Source organism: Leopardus geoffroyi, chromosome D4, assembly GCF_018350155.1.
Source record: "Leopardus geoffroyi isolate Oge1 chromosome D4, O.geoffroyi_Oge1_pat1.0, whole genome shotgun sequence".
Taxonomy (NCBI): Eukaryota; Metazoa; Chordata; class Mammalia; order Carnivora; family Felidae; genus Leopardus; species Leopardus geoffroyi.
This window is the reverse complement of record NC_059342.1, coordinates 18,128,879-18,150,902: the sequence shown is the minus strand read 5'-3', so window position 1 is coordinate 18,150,902 and position 22,024 is coordinate 18,128,879. Positions and strand designations below refer to the sequence as shown.

Genomic DNA, 22,024 nt, shown 5'->3' with positions numbered 1-22,024 from the left:
CCTGGTGGCAGAGGGTTTGGGAGTGAGCAAACCAGAGGCGCTGCTCGTGCCGTCGGGCAGGATGAGTCCATCAGCTTCCCGAGGGAGTGCGGGCAGAGATCAAATGTGGGAAGATCAAGTGAAAGTCCTAGGTACTATCCCTGCGCATTTGGTTTGTTTGGAAACGACTTTTGTTCATTTGTATATAGTTTAGCCATCTTCTGATGTCCCCATTTTACTTCCTAATTTTTTTTCCTTTATTTTCTTTATTTAAGAGGTTCATTTATTTTTGAGAGAGAGCACCAGCCGGGGAGCCCCACGGAGAGAGGGAGACAGAGAATATGCAGTGGGCTCTGTGCTGACAGCAACGTGCCCAGTGCAGGGCTCGAACTCACAAACTGTGAGATCGTGACTGATCGTGACCTGAGCTGAAGTCGGGTTGCTCAACCGACCGAGCCACCCCGGTGCCCCATCATTTTTCTTTTTTTTTTTTTGAAGTCAGAGTCTAATGTTTGAGGAGAAAACGTATTTATTCAATCCATTTTTTAATGAAGAATTTTAACTTAAGAGATTACTTACCTTGACACTTAATATGCAATGTTAATAGTTAAGTTAAACAACTGGTTTTAAAAGGCTCACAAGGCTTAAGGCCCTGTCAGACTGGAACCACTTTTGCTTCCGGCTGCTCTCAGCCAACCTCTGGGGGCTTCTGTGAAACACACACGTCCGGTCTTCGCACACAGCAGCAAACGTATTTGGAGTTGCTGTTATTGGAACGTATGTTTATCTGATTGGCTTTCTTCCAGGTGGAATCTGATGTCTGTATATACGTTGTACATCTGCATGATGAAATTATCGTGCCATAGAAATCTCTCACTGCTCAGTGAGCACAGCAAATCTGAAAGCCTCAACCTTTTCAAATCTATTCGGAAGACGAGGGGAATAGAGGTCGTTTCTTTGACGAAAAAAGCTGAGGGCAAGAGCTGGAACTTGCAGAAGCAGGGACATCATAAACCAGTAGAGAGAACGTGGGCTTCCGATGTCATAGGTACCTATTCCAGTTGTTTTCTGTGATTTGCATTCCGTTAGTCAGTTATCGCCGTGTAACAAAACACCCCAGAGCTCATCCCTTGTCCGTCTGTGGGGAGCCACATTTAGGCTGAGCTTACGCTCAGAGAAACTCGTGTCACTGTACTAGAAGAGCTCAGGCATGTGCTCCGGGGAAGGAGGCTTGGCCCCAAGGTGCGCACTAGGCCCAGGTCGTCTTCACGTCACTTTGTCCTCCCTGGCACAGGGACCTTGTGGGGCACGTTCTTCTCTTAGTCACGGCAGAAGCGCGAGAGGGCGGGTTCATCCAGGCACACCCGTTTTAAGCCTCTGCTTGCCTTCTGCTAACATCCCGTTGGCTGAATCAACCCTGGCCAAAGTCAAGGGTCAGGGAAGTCCATTCTGTCTCCGTGGGAGTTGCTGCAGATTGACAAGCAGAGGACACGGATCCACGGAAGGGTGAAAAATTGCAGCAACTACTCAATATCCTAGAGTCACGTTTGAATCCGAACGCCAATCAGGGATCCTGCCCGACGTCTTTACTCGATGTCTTAATTAATTAAGGCATTTTACATCTATCTAATCGTTCTTTCAGCTCTCCCTTGGTATTTATTCAGTAAGCAAAAACGTATTGAATGTATCGGGAAGAAACAGGACAAAATAGGACAGGCGTGAATAAAAGTCACGTACCTTATGTGGTTGCGAGAAAGAAAAATTGGAGGAGAAGCAGTTTAGTAGAAGAGGAAGAACTCAATAGAATCCAGATGAAAGCCAGGACCAGGCTTCCTTATGCACGAGTATCTTAGCTGTTTTGGTCCACAGTGGGGAAGAGTCAAAGCCAATGCAACTGTGTCCAGCCACGTCAGTCTCTTAAAAGTGAATTTGGCAGGACAGTGGGTAGAAATGTGTTACGTGCCCAACAAGAGCTTGACTGAATTTGAGAAGTTTGAAGGTAAGGAAATTAGTGCATTCTCAAGCATGTCACGTCTTCTACCTGAATGAGAGTTTCATGGGTTCGTTGTTTCTGTGTACGTAGTGAGGGCTTTGGCCTCACCCAAAGAGAAGCCTGGCTTTCCTCCCCAGCTAACTTCTAAACTCTTGGAATTTCCCAAGGGGTGTGAATGTCTTTGTTATTCCTTGAGACCCAACGGACCACATTTGATCCTTTGAAGAAAGGAATGACTCAGGGTGGGGCCAGCCACACTCTGTGGTTTTAGGAGGGGGACTGACTAAGGAGCCAATCTTGTGCTTAGAGGTTGGAGGCGTTGGTTCATGGGCTATCACTTGACCTCTGGGGGATTTTCAGTGCTCTGCCTGGCCAAGGTCCCTACAGAATTGTTTCTGGACACTGAACACGAGCGGTTCGAGTATAGAATTTGAAAAGGTGCAGCACCAAGAACCTGTTCCAGATTCTTCTCCTAGGGGAGTCAGTGGATGTCCTATGAGATGCTAACATAAAAGGAATGGATTCAGTCAAAAAAGAACACAAAATGTTAAGCAGGTCGGGTCAAGTTTGCGTCGAGATAATCACAAGAGTCTAAAACACGGAAGAATGAGGAGGAACAGAAAAACGTCCAAGGGATGGGATATGAGAAAGATTCAAATGGATGCTATTTGTTTGGGTGGCTCAGTCAATTAAGCATCTGACTCCAGCTCAGGTCATGATCTCACAGTTTGTGAGTTTGAGCCCCGCATCAGGCTCTCTGCTGTCAGCACAGAGCCTGCTTGGGATCCTCTGTTCCCCTCCCTCTTTGCTCCCCACCCCCTGTGCTCGCTCTCTCTCTCTCTCAAAAATAAATATTAAAAAAAATTTTTTAATTGGATATTATTTTTTCAATATTTTGTTTAGTGATTCCTCACTAGCATAAAATTTTATTCACTTCAAATGGTAAAAAGAAAGCGCACACACACACACACACACACACACACTATTGAAGATAACTGCTAACTGAAAAATACGTAAATCTCGGGAACTTGTTGGGAATCAGCCGGAAGGTTCTTCTGCAGAACCCCTTTGCTAAAAGCAGCCTTCTCTCCACAGACCTGCCCAGTACTTGGTCCTGCTATGTTCTCTTCACCTTTACAAAACTTTTTTTTTTTTTTTTTTGTTAATGCTTTACTTCCCTGTTATTTTCATTTAAGAAGAAAAAAAATATCTCTTTGGAGAAGAAATGGCCATTTGTATTACATTGTTAATTTCAAAGTACTTTATATGGAGGTTGTTCGACCCAGATACATGTATGTCACAAGAGCTGTGTGGTTGTGGAGCTTTACCTGGTTTCTATGGACACCTAAGACAGTGACAGCCAGCGCTTGACGGAAGATTGTTTTCCTGCCATCAGAGTTTCAAATCATTCCTATTTGGTGAATTTGAGCACACTTTGTTTTTTTTGGTCGCCTTTTAAACAATCGCTGTAAATGATGTATGCTGCTACTCAGGCTTTCCTCTTTCTTTTTTTTTTTAATTTTTTTTTTTCAACGTTTATTTATTTTTTTTTGGGACAGAGAGAGACAGAGCATGAACGGGGGGAGGGGCAGAGAGAGAGGGAGACACAGAATCAGAAACAGGCTCCAGGCTCTGAGCCATCAGCCCAGAGCCGGACGCGGGGCTCGAACTCACGGACCGCGAGATCGTGACCTGGCTGAAGTCGGACGCTTAACCGACTGCGCCACCCAGGCGCCCCCAGGCTTTCCTCTTTCATGAGCATGTACCATATTTGAAAAAGTCGTGGCCACTACGGTTGACTTGTAAGTAATTCTGAATATTTGGCGGCCATTTCACTGCAGGTTGTAGTCCTGGTCTAAGTCTGACTGCTGTTGGAGGATGGATTGCACCCATAAGGGTGTTTTCTCAGAAATAGCAACAAAGCCACCAAGCCAAGCTAGATATTATACGTTCCTCAGACTTTATCTTCCCTGTTTTTTTTTTTTTTTTATAAACACAAGAATGGGGGGGTGGGGCTACTGGAAGGAACCCACCCTACTCAAAGCAGAGGGCACATGCTCACGATTCTGTAGTCTACAGAACTTTTGGGCCATGTCGGTGGCTTCCCTACCGCTCAAAAAATACAGAATATCTTGGCTGCTGCGTATCTGCATGGTGTCCCATTGCTTCAAGGAGCAGCTCGATCCTGGTTTGGGGGAGCATTGAGCCACCAGCTCACTGGAGGAAGGCCAAACGCTGCTCCTTCTTCTTCGCTTTACTGCATTATCAATTCCCGTAACGTTCAAAGGATCCAAGATGGAGTTGGCAAAGGTTGGGAATGATTAGATAAGTAAGGTGATGATAACAACAGTCGGTTGAGTCCCACCATGGCAGAGGTTAACGAAGAGGCAATGATGGACTTTGGGAAGTAGGTTACGGGGCTTCACCTTCGTTTTTCTCTCATGTCTTGGCTAGCTTTGCTGAGGCTGGAGCGTGGTTGTTGAAGCGGCTGGGCTGGGAGTTTTCTGACTGTCTCTTGCATCGTCCTTCCTTCCCTCCCCGGCTTCTCTTACCCTGACGGTTTCCTTCCCTTCCCCTACTGTCTGCCTGACAAAATGCTTTAAGAGCTATTCACTCTTAAGCCTCTTCTCAAATACCCAGCTGGAGAGGAGCCTTGAAAATACGCTAAGTAAAGGAAACCGGCCCGAAAGATCACATTTTGTAGGGTTCTATTTTTGTGAAATATCAAGGAAAAGGCAACTCTATGGAGACAGAAGGTAAATTAGTGGTTGTTTAGGGATGGGGGAAATTCGGAGTTTCTTTTTTGGGGTGATGAAAGTATTTTAAAATGGATCGTGGTGATGATTACACAACTCCGGCAATATCCCAAAAGCCGTTGAGTTGTACACTCGGCATGAAGGAATTGCGTGGTGTTAAATTATATGTAAGCTGTTCTTGAAAAAAAGAAACCCCAGTTAGATGAGAAGGTGGCATTGTGTGATGACTAAGCACATACATTTAAGTGCTAGAGAGATTTGGGGTAAAATCCTCGCCATACCAGGGATTAGCTCTGTGATCCTGGCATGCTACCTCGTTCTCGAAACAGCAGAAAACAGCAGAAAAGAAGATTCTTGCGAGGATTAGTGAGGTCATACATTGGAAGCCCTTAGCAGGGTGTCGGGACATCACAAGACTCGACAAGTAGCTGTTTTTACGTGGTTTCCTTTCCCTGGGAATGTCTTCGCCTTTTTGTGTATTTAGGCCCTGAGAAGGATGACACTGGTTGACATAAACCTCCCCTACTGAATTGTAAGCCTTTTGCAGGCTCAGACTTCCTTCAGTTGCTCATACCTTAGCTTCCAATAGCGATTCTCAACACCTAGTAGGTGCTAAATATTTATCGGCGGAATGGAATTGAGTGTGTTTGGCTTCTCTGCTAGATTGGGAGCTCCTGGAGTACCGTGACTTACGATTGTACCTCCAGGCTCTCTCAGTAGTGGATACAGATACTAATGCTCTCTCTCTCTCTCTCCACTACTGAGATAGATCTTGTGGACCTGTCATCGAGTTCTTTTGAATCAGTGAACAAATGAAATTTCGAATTCCTCACAACAGATTCTGTCGGTCACGTCCCCAAACTTTTCTCGTGCCTTCCTCTTTGCAGCCTGCCTGGCTGTCAGTGTTCTGATTTTATGGGGGTTTTCAGGGGTGAACCGTGTTTAGCCTAAACCGATCCTTCTGTGTCCATCCCTCTTGACCGAGATCGGTTTTGGAAATGCAAGTGATGCCTTCTGGCTAATGAGATGTGAAGGGGCTCCGGGGAGGACAGGCTAAGCGTGATCCAAGAGCAAAATGTAAAGGTTGTGGGTTTTCAGCGAAGCGTGAACCAATGCTGGATTTCTAAACTCCTTGTTACGTGACAAAATCTACCCCATTTTGTCTCGGGATGGACACTTCTACTTAGGATTCTACCTAGGATTTCTGTTGTTCGTCACTGTAAGTTTCCTGATATACTTTTCCATTTGATGTTTTCCGCTTCCCTGTTAAATCCTGGAGGTGGAGCCACTGACGGGAAGAGAGAAGGAGTTAGAAACCAGGGGACCGAGGGAACCATGAGGAATCAATAAATAATTAACCAGGTATTATTCTATATTTATTATGTAGACCTCCTACCTCACCTACTATAAACATTTCAGAAGAAGAGATTCATTCATGTGTTCACAGCCCATCACGGTCTGACTCCTGTGATGGGAAAAAAGCAACTAAAGACAAGGTGGAAAAAGAACGTATTTTTGCAAGAGTGAAAATGTGTGTACGTAGCAGTCACAAGGGCGAAGCACGCATCTGGCCTTCTGTATGTTTTGGCTGCTGCAGCCAACAGTGATGTCAGAGTCGCGAGGGGACACTTTCGGCGGCTCTGTGACCAGGAACACGGGACACGGCTTCTTTGGTGCGAGAAGGGATTGTCCTCCAGGTACAGGAGGATGAACCAGACCCGGACGTGAAAGGAAGAGGGACACTTACTCAGGACATCTGGTGTAGCACCTGCCTTCATGGAGGAAGAGAGGGAGGTCTGGCCGAGTCCGGCACTTTCCGCAAAGATTGGCTCCAGAGCAGGAGGCACAGTCCTCCGGACAGTTTTCGCAGCTGCCACTCGTCACCGAGGGCCACGTGCCTTCGGGACACGAGGAGACACAGGCCTGGGCCAACAGATACGTGCCTAGAAGCCCAGGGAAGAAGGCAGATCAGACGGTCATCATGTGTCTGGTCCAACAGCACACACGTCCATGAAGGAATTATTAACTAATTAATTAATTAATTTCAATGTTTGTTTTCGAGAGAGCATGAGCAGGGAGGGGCAGAGAGAGACAGGGAGAGAGAATCTCAAGCAGGCTCCATGCTGTCAGCACAGAGCCTGACACGGGGCTCGAACTCACCAGCCGTGAGATCACGACCTGAGCCGAAACCACGAGTTGGACACTTAAGTGACTGAGCCACCCAGGCACCCCATGGCTAATGAACTATAAAGAGTAATGGAACTTCCAGGGGCCCCTGGGTGGCCGAGGCGGTTAAGCATCCGACTTTGGCTCGGGTCATGATCTCATGGTTTGTGAGTTCGAGTCCCTTGTCAGACTCTGCTGTCAGTGCAGAGCCTGCTTTGGATTCTCTGTCTCCCTCTTTCTCTGCCTTTACCCCGTTGGTGCTCTCTCTCTCTCTCTCTCTCTCTCTCAAAAATAAAAAACACTAAACAAAAGGGGGGGGGGAGTAATGGAACTTCTAGAAATGTCACATACCCAGATACCCTAACAAATTCTGTGGCAAAATCAACAGATAGCCTCATCATGCCTTTGGATAAGAACCTTTTCTTTTCTTTCCTTTTCTCTTTCTTTTTCCTTTGAAAGCCAGCTTTTTTTTTTTTTTTTTAAAGATTTCATTTTTCAGTAACCTCTACACCCAACGTGGGCCTCGAACTTACCACCCCGAGATCAAGAGTTCCATGCTCTACTGACTGAGCCAGCCAGGTGCCTCTGAGAGCAAGTTTTTACAAGAGGTCACCGTTTGGGTCCCTGCATTCCCTGTGATAGGAATAAGGAGGAGACTAGATCGAGTCCTGCAAACCTTTTACATAAAGATGCCGATACCTGTACGTAAGGGACAGCAAATTGGCTCGGCCCCTTCCGCCCCTTGTCACCCTCCACACTGACCTTTTGGACACGAAGTGCACAGGGTTGCAGATTCATTGCAGGTTTCACAAGAAGGATGACAAGGCTGGTGTCCTCTCAAAATGTCTGTGTGGGGACAGAAACCAGAAGTCAGTGTCCTACGAAGAGGCATTATTACAGTGTGGGGAGGGGTCGTGGGGGGTAATCTCCTCCGCCTTCCTGCCCGAATAGAATCCCTTCAAGTTTACATTGGCTAAACACTGGTACCCACTCGTTGCCTACGTGGTGGGCTTTATTCATTTATTTTTTCTCTTCCTTCTCCGCTGACAATTGATTATCAAAACATGCTTTGCAAATCCACTGACAGAATAACCTTTGACACAAAAGGGATGTTTGAACTAACAACGGCTTCTTTCCTTCGTCTGTCAGCAGTCTGTGGGAGTATTGCTTGTGTGTATGCGCACATAAAGAGTTTTCTGGTTAAAGGTCATCCCTTCTTTCCCCAAGATTCTTGGGTGACCGTTTCTCTTCAGTCTAAGAGGGTAACTGAGAATTCATCGCGCCTTTCGTGGAGAAACTTTTTTCCTTTTCTTTCTTTTTTTGTTCTTTGGAACCAGGTCTCATGATCGGGCAATGTTTGGTCTCTGTGATCTTCAGAGTAGCCATTTGTGGGAAGCAAACCTAACTCTATGTCCTCTCAAATCATCATTAAACATTCACATGAGGGAGCCACCGTCGAGCTTTCTGGTTGGTCAGGTGATCAGCCGACCACCCCAGGTCAACCCACCATTAACCTGGGAAACATTCGTGGTGTTCCTCTCTCCCTTTCCCTCCAAGAGCATTCGCCGGCCAGGCTTTTCCAGGATGTCAGCAAATCCGCGGGACAGTTTCAGCGACCTACAGAATAGCCTTAGCGACATCACTGAATCGGGGCAGGAGATCTTGACGGAGTCTCAAGCCTGGCTTGGGGATCAGCATGAGTCCCACAGGGGGGAGCAATTAGAAAAAGAAGTTCTGGCTCAGGATGTGTGATACGAATGAGTCTGACCCTCAGTCACCGATTGTTGGCATCTTCCCATTCCCATCCCTTCCCTCCCCCGCGTCCTGCTGCTTCTCTTCCCGAGGGTCAGTCTGCCATAGTTGGTTCTGTAGTGACACCTGCCTCCAGAGCCCAGCTGTGCCACTTACGGAGGGTAACCATGGATACGGCAATGAAACTTGAAGAGTCCTACTTTCCATGTCTCTGGAATGAAAAAGCAAATGGTCCTTCCCTTATAGGACCGTTGCGAAGACGGAATGAAACCATGTGTGTGATGTGGACACAGAGTGGCTCAGTAGACGGTAGTCCCCTCTGCTTCCTTTCTCCCCGTTTCCTCCTTTGTTACCATTCCACCCCGGGTCCCGGCCTTTGGCTCTATTTCTCTCTCTCTCTCTTTCTTCTGTTGCGTACCTGGAGTGGCCCTGGGAGGCATTGCGGGCTTTCTGTGAAGGAGCTACGGTGGATCAGCCGCTGAGACTTGCTCCGGAGGAAACCAGATTCAGAGGTGGGTAGATAGACATCGGTGCGAATGTAGATACAGATGTGCGGACAGAAATGATCATCCTGCTGTGCTAAGTGGTAGTTTTTGTCCCAGTTTGGGGAGAGCAATACGCCCTCGTTTTTCAGGAGACTGACTGGTGTAGTCTCCCTCGGGGGAGCTGCTCAGAGCTCAGGTAGCCTGGTGCAGAGCGAATGCCCATCCTGGGCTTCTCCCGCCGGTGGTCCTCCTGCCCCTCGGCAGGACCGGGGGTTTCCCTGAAGGCCTTTTTAACCTGACGGTATCACTTCACCCAAAAGAGAAGGCAGCGCAGATGAGCAACGATTCTGTTGCCGACATCAGTCCTCACGAATCGCCAGGGAAATGCAGATCGTGGAGGAAAGGGAGCCCTTGTGCGCCACTGGTGGGAACGGGAATGGGCACAGCCACTGGGGACAACGGTGTGGAGGGGCCTCAGAAGATTAAAAATGGAACCACCATGTGATCCGGCTGTTCCACTTCTGGAGGAAATGAAATCACCATCTTGAAGAGATACCCGCCTGCCCGCGTTCCCTGCTGCGTTGTTTGCAACGGCCAAGACATGGCAACCACCGAAGTGTCCATCGATGGATGAATGGATAAAGGAGTTGTGGGGCATTAATGCAATTAGAAAATTATTCACCCATAGAAGCAAGGGAATCCTGCCACTTGGAACAAATGGATGAATGAACCTTGAGCATTATACTAAATGAAATATGTCAGAGAGAGAGAGAGAGAAAGAGAAAGAGAGAGAAACACTGTATGATCTCACTTATACGTGGAATCTAAAAAGGAGCCAAACTCCTAGAGTACATTGGTGGTTTCCAGCATCAGGAGCGCAGCTGGGGAGAAGGGGTGAAGGGGACCAAAGGCACAAACTTGTGGTTATAAGATGAATTCGTTCTGGGGGATGTCACGTGCGGCATGGTGGCTATGGCTAGTCCTGCACTGTGCACGTGAAAGCTGCTAAGAGACTAGGTTTTCACACACACACACACACACACACACACACACACACACAGGAAAGGTAACAATGGAAGTGGTAGATGTATTAACCTCATTGTGGTAATCATTTTGCAGCACATACGGGTATCAAAGCATCACATCATACGTGGTAAGCCTGCATAGGGTTGTATGTCAGTTAGATTTCAGTAAAACAGAAAAAAAGATACTTAATGGCCGAGGGCAGTTCTTGAAACATAATAGCGAAAAAAAGCTTTTTCAGACAGCTTCGAAACCTTTAATATTATTATGTCTAGATCAGGGGTTGAATTCCCCTCCCCCTCCACGAGTCGAATTTTTGATTTTATTGATTTTATACTATTTTTTTAATTTGCAAAGATACGAGTTTTAAAGAACTTTCCCACTGTTTTGTAAGCTAGAATGTATCTATCTACACGTACGTATGTATTTATAATTACATCTGTCTCACATTCGGGCAGGTTGTCATAAGCTTGAATACATTTCTGTAATGTCAGGAAATGGCCACGAGAGGGTGCTCTGTACACACAGTTAACAGCACTTAACTGTGGGCAACCAAGCGTCATTCCCAGACACTGCTCTTTTGTATCAAAGGTTAGTGACTTAATCACAAGTAAATTTTGACCTTGATCGTAGTTTTTCTTTTCTTTCTTTTTTTTTTTTTTCACTCAAGAAATTCTGGACTGGACAAGACCTCAAAGAGAAAAAAAAAACCTCCTTGACCAGGGAAATGCTGTGGTCTGTCCTTGAGAAATGAGTATAGCTAAGCCATATAAAACAGAAGTTTTATTTGCTTTCTTAATTTTTAAATAAGCAACATTCACAAAGTTTAAAAAAAAAAAAAAGCAAAGAGAGGCAGAGGGAATCCCGAGCAGACCCCACACTGCCAGCACAGAACCCGACATGGGGCTCGATCTCGAGAACTGTGAGATCATGACCTGAGCCGAAACCAAAGCTGGGATGCTTAAACGACTGAGCCACCCAGTTGCCCCTCTCTCCACCCTTTTTATACAAACTATTCACACTGTTTATCACATTTTTTGATAATACTATATTTGGGGGACCATTCTCTATCGGTACACGAAGAACCCCCTCATTCTTGTTTATGCCTCGACAGTATTCCATTGCACGGATGAATCATAGTTCATTTTTCCAATTGGTAACCACTGGTGACCATTTAGTTTTTTTCCAGTCCCTGCTATTTCAAATCATACTACGGTGACTGGGAAGGCAAAAGGTGCTTTTTTTCTTCAGCCCGTTCTTACAGATTTGCAAGGACAGGGGCTTCTTTTGATAGCATCTCCCAGACAGAACCACTCAGCACACCAGGAACACCCTTATGTGTTCCAGAATACTCTCCTGCTGAGTTTCCTCCCCGTCTTTGGCCTTTGAGCGCTTATGTCGTGGTCACCACCTCTTTCTGGTTTTTGTCTTGTGACTTCTGCACCCCCATTTGCTCCTGGTAGCCCAGCGTCTCGGGTTGGTTTCTAAATCACAGAGGCTCCTTGCTTCATTGTGATTGTCGTCTCCTCCCTATTTCCCTGTTACCTCTTTTGATTGGAAACTTCCGCCGTCGTTTCTGTGGCCAGGTCTTCACCAAAGATGGGTTTGCAGTGGGTGCAGGTTCTTTTTTATTTAAAAAAAAAAAAAAAAAAAAAGTTTTTTTTCTTAATACAAACAAGATAAGAGAAGTCCTGCCCATCATCTCCCCACCCAGAAATGCCTGCGGCATCTACTTTAGCACGTAGATGTCCCGTCTTTACATTGAACGTGTGAGTATAATTACATATGTTTGTGTAATCATTTACATCTGTGAATATGATACTGACTCTCCATTTTATATTTAATAGTATAACTTTTATAGGCATTTCTATTAAAATTCTTTGAACACACTATTTTTAAAGGTTTGTGTGTTTGCATGAACCATAAAAGTCACTTAATTTTTTTCTTTTGTTACATGTTTAGATTACCCCGTCCCTCCCCCCTCTTTTTTTGGTTCTAAATACAGCTGTCATTGACATCTTTATACACCTTATTAGTTAAGTCCGGACTCTGCTTGGCTCTTAGACGTCCCAAGCTGAGCATTATTTGGTACCTTCTTTCTGGGACTGTTTTTCCCAGACCTGTGTTACTCTTTAGGTCTCCAAAGTTACGTGCTTTCATGACGTAGGAAGACTGTTTAGATAGTGAACTAGTATTTCCTGCGTTAAGACCAGAATCAGGTTATAGGGTTGGATAGTAGGTTTAACTTTTATTGTGTCATAGTCCGTCCTGGGAGCTCTATGTGTGTTCTCATTTAATTCTCAAAATGAACTTGCCTGAGGTAGTTCCGTGTTCTTATTTTATTTCATTTATATGCTTTACTTTTTTTCTTAAAGTTTACTTATTATAGGGTTGGATAGTAGCTTTAACTTTTATTGTGTCATAGTCCGTCCTGGGAGCTCTATGTGTGTTCTCATTTAATTCTCAAAATGAACTTGCCTGAGGTAGTTCCGTGTTCTTATTTTATTTCATTTATATGCTTTACTTTTTTTCTTAAAGTTTACTTATTTTGGAGGGGGGCGGTGGAGGGCATGGAGAGGAGGAGAGTATGAGTAGGGGAGGGACACAGAGAGAGAAACCCAAGCAGGCTCCTCGCTGTCAGCTAAGAGCCCGACGTGGGGCTCGATCCCATGAACCGAAAGATCATGACCCTCACTTCTAAGTGAGACAACTATATATACCTATAAAGTCCTTCTAAAAGTTAGATTTTCGGGGCATCTTTAAAGTTCTCTACAACGAGTTACAGGTAGGCGACGTACCTCCACGCTATTGAGATTTATTTTTTACGTATGGCTCTCAGTGTTTATGACTGACTGTGGGATTCAGGCTTCCTCAGGGCATCGGAATTAAGATCCAAAGACAGGCTAGTGAGAAATTGTTAGGATGTGGTCAAAGATAAAAAGTTAATTCACTGTGTCTGTGCTTTGTAGATTAAACCATCATCAGAAGATGTAATTAGAGCCTGCTACAAACACGGTTTTAATCGATGATGGAATTAGGTGGGTAGGGGAAATGTGCAGGAATTACTCTTAGGACTTTCCGGCACTCCCAGGGGGAAAACCGCCTAAGAAAATCCGAATGATTTAACAGTAAGAGAATAAGCTGTTTCCATTCCCAACAATGGTTTCAGGAAACCAACCGAAGCCGTGGCCTGCCACGCCTGAATGTTTGCCCCAGTGGTAGGTCTGTGATGCCTGAGTCACTGGGGAAGCCATCGGCAGCCTATTTAATGTCGGTTCTGCTGCTGCTGTGGAAGGGACGCTGAACTAAGTGGTCTCCACGGTACGTCAGTAACTGGGACGGGGGATCTGGTGGCGATCTCTACTTTTGTGCGAGGGATTCTTGGCAGGAAGAACAGAGTTGAGTGGCCATCTTTGGCCATTACTTAGTCTCGGCTGGAGGATTTGCCAGGCACGGTCCAGCCTGGGGGGAGATCTCCATCCTTGGCCTAGGGTAGGAAGTAGTCCCACCGGCTGCGTCATGAACAAAGAATGATGGCCTCCCACCGTGGCCACTCTCGTTGTGAGTGGCCACCTTATTAAAAGAGGAGTTCCGTGAACTCCGGTTGGATTTTTATTGCGCGGGATCTTCTCCAACACGTGCTGGCGTAGAGAGCGCAGGCAGTCGTAGTCTTTGGATGCAAACGCGATCTCACCGTTGCCGCGGAGGTCGTGCGGGTGAAGGCACGGACTGAAGTTAGTCCCGTTTTCCTTTCCCTGCCCGGATCTGAGCTGTGTTTCAAACGGCGACGGCACCTTGCTGATACCACCTAGGCAGCTGTATTCTTTTACGGCCGATCTGTAATTTGCCCGGGCTCCCTCAGGAGTCGACCCCGGATGACTGCAATCTGCTTTGCATCATCTTAAAGGTGTGGCTAATTAGTGGCTGTTTGCTGGAACCCTCTGCTCTCCGATTCCACTCTCAACTTTGTTTTTTTGAGAGTTAGAAGTCAGGGGGAAAGATTGTTGGCATTGGCTCAAGTGCTCCCGGGTCTCGATGGGGTACATTTCCCACTTCCTGTCCACTCCAGTGGGATCTAAACCGTGCTGGGGAAGCGGAGCTTCAGCCGCACCTTGCTCCGAAAAGACGCGTCTTTTTTTCCCCCTCTGTTAACAGTCTGCCTGTCTTCTTTCCTAGATCCTAGAGAAGGGCAGCCATGCCATTGACTTTACTGCTTTGGTCCAGCCATGAGAAACATTTTCATCTGCTTCCCCGATCCCTTAGTAGTGCTAACTCCCCAAATGGACTAATGCCTTCCTGTCTTCAAAAACACTATATTTTTGATAGTAGAAAATGCAGAGGGGTGGGTGTGGTGCTCCGACGGAGGGGAACAGTCCAGGCCTGATTTCTGCTTGCGAAGCGCGTAGTCCGGTTGAAAGGGACATGTAATCATTTGGGGAATCAAGTCTGCTCTGACTCTTGGCTCCCTGGACCTTTTCATCATCTGGATGCCAGATAAAATACAGATGTTCTGAGCTAGAAACACAGCACCAGACTATTTTCCTCTTGGCTCGCGCTGCCTCTTAAATGCCTGAATGCCAGACAAACTCGTTTTCAGCGTTTTTGGTCCAGCTATAATTCACGGAAGATATCCCAATCTGGATTGAATGATTTTCTTCCCGGCTACGTCTCTGAAATTGGCCCGTGTTCTCCGGGGCCTTTGGCTGCTGGGTTTGTGATGATCTCCGGGCTGCTTTTCCTTTAAGTCACATTGGTGACACTGTCGTGGTGGATAGTGGCCCTGGATGTCCCTCCTCTGGAACCCAGCAAGAGCCTTTCTCCGGCCCCGGATCGATCCCTCTCCCCGGCCCTTAGAAGACTCATCCTCGGCGGACCTCCCTTGGGCCCCCATGGCTTCTGCACCGAAATGACCTTTTCAACAAATCCTTGCCTTGAAATCAAACGGAGAGCGCGTCTGCATAGAATGTGAGTCAGATTTTTTTTTTCCCGGCAGGATGAGGGCTTTGTTTTTTAACCACCACAGACACCGAGAGGTCATCGAAGTTTGCAGCTACCTTGCAAGGAAGCCCGTGGCAGAGGCTCCAGGGTGAGGAGGCCAGTTCCGAGGACGCGGGTAGGAATGAACACACGCAGGCCTTTGCTGTTGGATCACAAGCTCCCGCATCTTTCCTCCTGCCCCCATCAAGATGCCCACTTTCCCCATCTGCAACCGGAGTGGGGTGGGGGCGGGGGGGCTTTGAAAAGGCAAGCTTGAATGATGGTAAGTTCTGATCAAGCGGCCGGAAGGATCAGCTGACCCAGCTTTAGCTCTGGTACTTGCGAGAGGTTCTTCCTTGTCCAACCGAAGACGCCCACCCTTACCGGCCGTTGCCCTTTACCGTGACAAGGAGATACACGAACGTGACAGAAGCCACTCTGAAAGCTTTGAGACAGTGGTCGCTGGGCGATTGCCCTACACGACTCTCTTATGAGCTCTGACGTCCCCTCCGCAGGGATAGAAACCCAGTGGCCACGCCACCCGTGAGCCGCCCTCTGGGTTTCCCTCCAGGACAGATGCCCACCGACCACAGCCTCCTCCCCTCTCCCCCCCCCCCCACCCCCACCCCAGGAGCATCAGAGCCCTCAGGAGCGGCCCAGACTAGACGCCCACTCCCAGCTTTTGTTCCCTGCCCAGCCTGCATCTCTGGGACATCCCGAAGGCGAGGGTTAAAGAGGGAGAGAGGCAGAGAAGGCGGCCAGGCACCTGCTTTCTCTCTCGGGAGGCACATACCGTTCCAGAATTCGCCTTCCACCGGGGTCTGGGCGGGACCCACACACGTCCCCTGCCGCAGCTGCAGTCCTTCTCGGCACGTGTGACACTGCTGGTGGCCAAAGCCAGTGCAGGTTTCACAGGCCCGGTGGCAGGGCTCACATTCTCCCGTCTCCGGGTCGCCGTAGAAGCCGGGGCCACATTTGCGCACACACGTGCCGCCTACGTGAGAACGCAGAGAGAGGGCCTGAAGGTGGGTCCCTGGCTGGCTTGGCTTGGTGCTCTGTGCAAGGCCAAGTTCCAAACAGGCCGAGGGGTGTCTCGGGAACACTTTTGTTGGAGTTTGTTTGTAAACTTCTTTAAAAAAAATTTTTTAAATGCTTGTTTAGTTTTGAAAGAGAGAGAAACAGAGACAGAGACAGAGATGGCATGAGCGGAGGAGGGGCAGAGAGAGAGGGAGACCCAGAATCTGAAGCAGGCTCCAGGCTCCGAGCTGTCAGCACAGAGCCCAACGCCGGGCTCGAACTCACCCACTGCGAGATTATGACCTGAGCCGAAGTCGGACGCTTCACTGAGCCACCCAGGCGCCCCACCTTTTTCTTTTAAACTTTTGTGTGTGTGTTTTTTTTTAGTTTTTTTAATGTGTATTTATTTTTGAGTTCGTTTTTTTTTTTTTTTAATTTTTTTTTTCAACGTTTATTTATTTTTGGGACAGAGAGAGACAGAGCATGAACGGGGGAGGGGCAGAGAGAGAGGGAGACACAGAATCGGAAACAGGCTCCAGGCTCTGAGCCATCAGCCCAGAGCCTGACGCGGGGCTCGAACTCACGGACCGCGAGATCGTGACCTGGCTGAAGTCGGACACTTAACCGACTGCGCCACCCAGGCGCCCCTTGAGTTCGTTTTTTTTAAGAAACCAAGCTGGCGTAAGCTTATTTCAACCAAGGAACGGGTCTTAAATCCAACATTTAAAGTCCGCCTTTAGCGGGGAATTTAAATTGGTTATTAGCTCAAGGGGTTAAGAGCCTAGCCAATTCTCAGGGCCCTGAACAAATAAAATAGTGTCCATATAGAACCACTGGAGATCAGGGTGGGCTGTCTGTCCCTCTCTCTCTCTCCCACAAACATTCGAGAGCACTGGAACATTAGTTCTTGGACTGCCAGACTCGTAGTGTATTTCTTTCCTAACCATCCAGAAGTGACCAGAGGATCTTGTTTACTTTTTACAGTGCTTAGGAAGAGTCATGGTTCTGGATATTTCAGGTGACTCCTCTCAAGGCCTTTATCTTCGGTGTTCCCCGCCCCCCCCACCCCTTTCGCTCTCGTTTCCACCAGCTCGGAGATGTTTGCAATTAATCAGTGAAATAGGAACTCCGCTACAGTAATAGAAGCAGAAAGTAGTAGTCTGGGCTAATGCTTATTCTGAAACCAAATTACGGTCCGTCCCCGGACGAAAGGCGCAAGACTCAGACGCATCAGGCGGGTGCTCTCCTTTCTGGGTGAGGCCCCGGAGCCTTTGTTCTTCCTCTGCACCTGCCGTTGTCACACTTACCCAGGAGAAAGAAGCCCTCTTCACACGAGTAGCACACCTGCTGGTCACAGTTGCTGCAGTTCGTGTCACACGGTTTACATTCAGATCCTTCGCCGTAGGTCCTCTCGGGACACGTTTTATGACAGTGGTGCTGAAACCTACGGGGAGGAGATGGGGTTTCTTCCGTGAGATACGTTGGCGTATTTCTCTTAACCACCAGAATTCAATGTCCTCACATATGTACGCTCATCGTGTTTAATAGGTATAGATATGTGGGTTTCAAGGGCAAAAACCTTCTCTTGGTCTGTGTGCTCAACAAACAAGGTTGATCTGGACCCTAAGGACCCTTCATGAAGGCAGCTGTGAAGAGGCCGGGGCGAAGGAAAGCAGCACCGAGATGTATTTATGGGCTACTGATTATGCATTTACGACTCGTGTATTTATTTATTTTGAATTTTTTAATGTTGATGCATTTTTGAGAGAGAGCAGAGCGCAAGTGGGGGGAGGGACAGAGAAAGAAGGAGACAGCAATTTGAAGCAGGCTCCAGGCTCCGAGCTGTCAGCATAGAGCCCGATGCGGGGCTCAAACTCACGAACCGCGAGATCGTGACCTGAGCAGAAGTCGGATGCCTGACCCACTGAGCCACCCAGGCGCCCTGAGACATACCATCTTAGATGTACAGATTTGAATTGGAGAACTTTGGGAGTGGTTGTAATCTGCGTTTCATTGAACTTGGTGGTCTGTGTCTCGTGTTACCCAGAGGATGATTAAGAACTAATAAAAATTAACTGGCTTCATTCTGGACTTTCTGACTTCTGTCAAGGACAAGGTCTCCAGGCAGACGTTTGGAAACAGCTCAGTGTAGAGTTCAAGTGGCTTACCAAAATGTCTGCCACGAGATTAGTAAGGGTGAAGTGTCTTAGCTGTTATGTATTTATATTGTTATGCCTAGTGTCCGTTCTCATGCTACAGTAGAATGTTGTATTTCAGACTCCACTGAATTACAGGGTCATCTGAAGGGGGAGCAGAATCCAGTTGGCCTTTGCCCGTTGATGAATTTCACAGCATTGACAAGATACCAGAGGAAAGCTTTGCATTTCTTCGTTAATAACGTCAATCATACAGGGTGTCACTCATTATACCCAGTTCCTAACCATTCTAAAGGGTTATAAACGTGTGTTTCTTGAAAGAAACACCTCACGTTTCACTCTCAGTGATACGGGGCGTTTTCTTGTGGTGTGTTTGTTTCTCAAAGGAGGTTACGAAGCCTTCTCGTCGTTGGCCAGCAGTGAGCTGGAGCGCCTGGCAGGGCTGGCCCCGAGGATGACCAGAATGCTGTCAGGTGACAGAGAAGGTCAAGGCGTGTGCTCCAGTGTCAACACGAGGAAGGGTGCAGTTAAGCCGGAGGGATGCAGAGAAAAGGAACAAAGAAGAACAAAGTGGGAACGCCCGCTTCTGCACGGCCCCTATCTGAGAGTCTAAGTTCTCCTTCTTTGGTTCTTCAAGGAACATTCTGGGCTCCCAACCATGTGACCTCACCAAGGAGTGCTTGCATCTCTGCTGTTCGTCTCTGCCTGAGGCGGTGTGTGGCGGGCCACGTGCTGGGTAAAGGCCAACCGTGAATATGCTGACAGATTGCTTTCTGCTCATTTACTGTCATCAGCTTAGGTAATGACAAGGCGGACTGATTATTTTTGCTGGGTTTCAGCTTGTTGGGTTCCCCTTTCCCTCCCAAGCGCCGCACCCCTTTCAGCATCTTCTCACCCAGTACCACACCTCGGGCCTCTCGAATGTGATGGAGGCAAAAGGCAGCGTGGTGATGGGAGGAACCAGCCCACTAAAGTCGAGGTGACCCAAACCCAAACCCGGACCCCCCCCCCCCCCGACTGGCTTGTGGGGCCACATGAGGGAACCGAGAGCCTCTCGGAGATTCAGTTTTCTCTTCTGGAGAATAATGTCAATCCCGTGTCCCTGGCGACATTCACAGAAAGGTGAAGAGAAGAACTGGGTGGGAGTTTCTCACAACCCCCCCCCCCCCCCCCCCCCCCCCCCCAGTTCTTAGCATGACAGGAAGGAACCAGGCATCTTATACATCATCCAGGCCTGCCTTTTCTTCTCCTCTGCCTTCTTAGCTTTTCTTCCAAGACAGGCGCCCATGTGCCCTGGGAGGCAGACTAGAATAGGAATGGAAGGTGACATTGAGACATGCCATCTTTGATTTGTAGGTTTGAATTGGAGAACTTTGGGAGTGGTTGTTAATCTGTGTTGCATTTAATCTGGTGGTCTGGTGTCTCTCGTTACCCAGAAAATGGCTAAGAGCTACCCACGTACCTGGCTTCCTCCCGGACTTCCTGACTCTCGTTAAGCACGAGGTCTCCGTGCAGACATGTGGGAATAGCTTGCTTGGGGGTCAGGTCTGTTATTAAGGTTTGTCCGTGAACCGCAAGGTCTGAATCCTGGTAACCCATGGCAAGATTCCTAGACACCAGTGTCAGGTTGGGTGACTTCCAGGACCAAGAAAAAGAGGGCCTCCTTTTGAGTCAAGAAAACAGCTGGGCTCTTATTGCTAAATCCAAGAATCGTTCATTAATAGCCTGACGGGGCAGAGTTGCTTCAGGCCGCAGGGCCTCTCTGCTTTAATCACTGGATTTAGGATTAAGTCCGTAATGCTTAAACTGCAGAAAAGTTAGTGCCATGAAAACAGAAAAGAACAGCCGGACTCACATGTAATACCCCATACCGCATGAAGCACAGGTTCCTGGATCACCTGGAAGGCAATGAGAATAATGAGACATCATAATTATCAAGAGTCCATCATTTGGAGAAATGGGCTTTGGAAAAGTTGTGGCTCGAGACAGTCTTTTGAGATCGGTTTGTGACGTGGACTGTCCAGAAATGATATTTGAACAGATTACACTTTTTATTTTATGTTTTAATGTTTTTTATTTATTTTTGAGAGAGAGAGAGAGAGAGAGAGAGAGAGCTAGCAGGGGAGGGGCAGAGAGAGAGAGAGAGAGAGAGAGAGAGAGAAGGAGACGCAGAATCCGAAGCAGGCTCCAGGTTCGGAGCCGTCGGCACGGAGCCTGAATTGGGGCTCGAACTCGTAAACCGCGAGATCATGACCTGAGCCGAAGTCGGACGCTTAACCGACGGAGCCACCCGGGCGCCCCCAGGTTACACCGTTGTTAATTAGTAACACAGTGGATGCAGTGATTTGTCTTAATCAAAGCTAGGAAAATCAGAGTTCTCGTAAATAGCTGGCCCTGCTTTGCAAGGAAGCGTAGTCCCAAGCTGCTAGGTTTTCAAAGTGCAGATGAAGACCCGTCTCCATTAAGCACCCCCTGGCCTCTACCGAGGGGAGGGCCTCAAGCGTGTCCACACGCGCACGTTTGGAAGGGGCCGCGAGGTTCCATCCCTCGAATGATAGGTTTTCCGTGAGTTACCCCAAGTGCCTGCCAATATCAGGGAGCGTCATCTGGGAGACTCCTTTGAAATCTGGACAATTATTTTTTTTCCAATACAGTTTCCACTTTGTGTCCCACACTTCACGACCCTCTTGAAGAAACTGTCCTGTTCTCATTAGGTACAATGATTCCGTGTGTCCCTGTTGGCTCCGAGAAGGGACCCTCTCCTACAGCTTTCAGGGGACTTAATGAGAGAGAAAGGACTTTGAGAGTCACGAAGTCAGTCTATCTCCCTTCCTCTTAACCCTCCCGGAAAGACGCCAATTCCCAGATCCCATCGTGAAGGGCGTTCTGTGATTTCCGCTGGCCCGCCATGCCTGTGACCAACAGGTCCCCGTGACACCACGGTTCTGTTCTTTTTCCTTCTAGTCGGAGGTGGAAAACAATTGCTCCTTTTCAGAAGATTCCTTTCGATACGTGAAGATTGTATGTCACCTTTAATTGGATCTTACACAAAACTATGTCCTTTGAACTTTGTGCACGACTCTCCTTCCTAATGTACTCCAGGCTCTATTTCGGTGTTCACAAAGTCTGCCTCTTGGCGGTAGGGCCTTGCTTGAATCTATAGCCAAGCGTTCCCCTTGAATCCTCCCAGGGATGTTTCAAGACAATACTAATGTTGGGCGCCTGGGTGGCGCAGTCGGTTAAGCGTCCGACTTCAGCCAGGTCACGATCTCGCGGTCCGTGAGTTCGAGCCCCGCGTCGGGCTCTGGGCTGATGGCTCAGAGCCTGGAGCCTGTTTCCGATTCTGTGTCTCCCTCTCTCTCTGCCCCTCCCCGTTCATGCTCTCTCTCTGTCCCAAAAATAAATAAACGTTGAAAAAAAAAAAATTAAAAAAAAAAAAAAGACAATACTAATGTATATCACACACTATATGTCTAATACATTGCACCAAGAGTTATCGTGGAAAACTTTCTTTTTTAAAATTTCATTTATTTATTTTGAGAGAGAGAGCATCTGCGAGCAAGCTTGGGAGGGGCAGAGAGAGAGAGAATCCCAAGCAGGCCCCGCACTGTCAGAGCAGAACCCGATACAGGGCTCGAACTCACGAACCGTGAGATCATGACCTGTGCTGAAACCAAGAGTCGGACGCCCAACTGACTGAGCCGCCCGGGTGCCCCTGTT

At 47.8% G+C, this 22,024-nt stretch overlaps 1 protein-coding gene across 2 annotated transcripts in view; it reads right to left on the bottom strand.

Annotated features, from left to right (window-relative positions):
* PCSK5 (proprotein convertase subtilisin/kexin type 5) overlaps positions 1-22,024 on the bottom strand; it is a 460,872-nt gene that overhangs the window by 30,516 nt on the left and 408,332 nt on the right. Inside the window, exons 25-30 of one of the 2 annotated variants that reach the window (XM_045468528.1) lie at positions 20,160-20,202; positions 17,456-17,592; positions 15,925-16,125; positions 11,700-11,777; positions 7,657-7,740; positions 6,476-6,671 (exon numbers count right to left, since the gene is read on the bottom strand). In XM_045468528.1, the coding sequence (XP_045324484.1) occupies positions 6,476-6,671; positions 7,657-7,740; positions 11,700-11,777; positions 15,925-16,125; positions 17,456-17,592; positions 20,160-20,202 (739 nt within the window). The remainder of the gene's footprint in view (positions 1-6,475; positions 6,672-7,656; positions 7,741-11,699; positions 11,778-15,924; positions 16,126-17,455; positions 17,593-20,159; positions 20,203-22,024) is intronic. The other variant, XM_045468529.1, reaches the window with a different exon arrangement.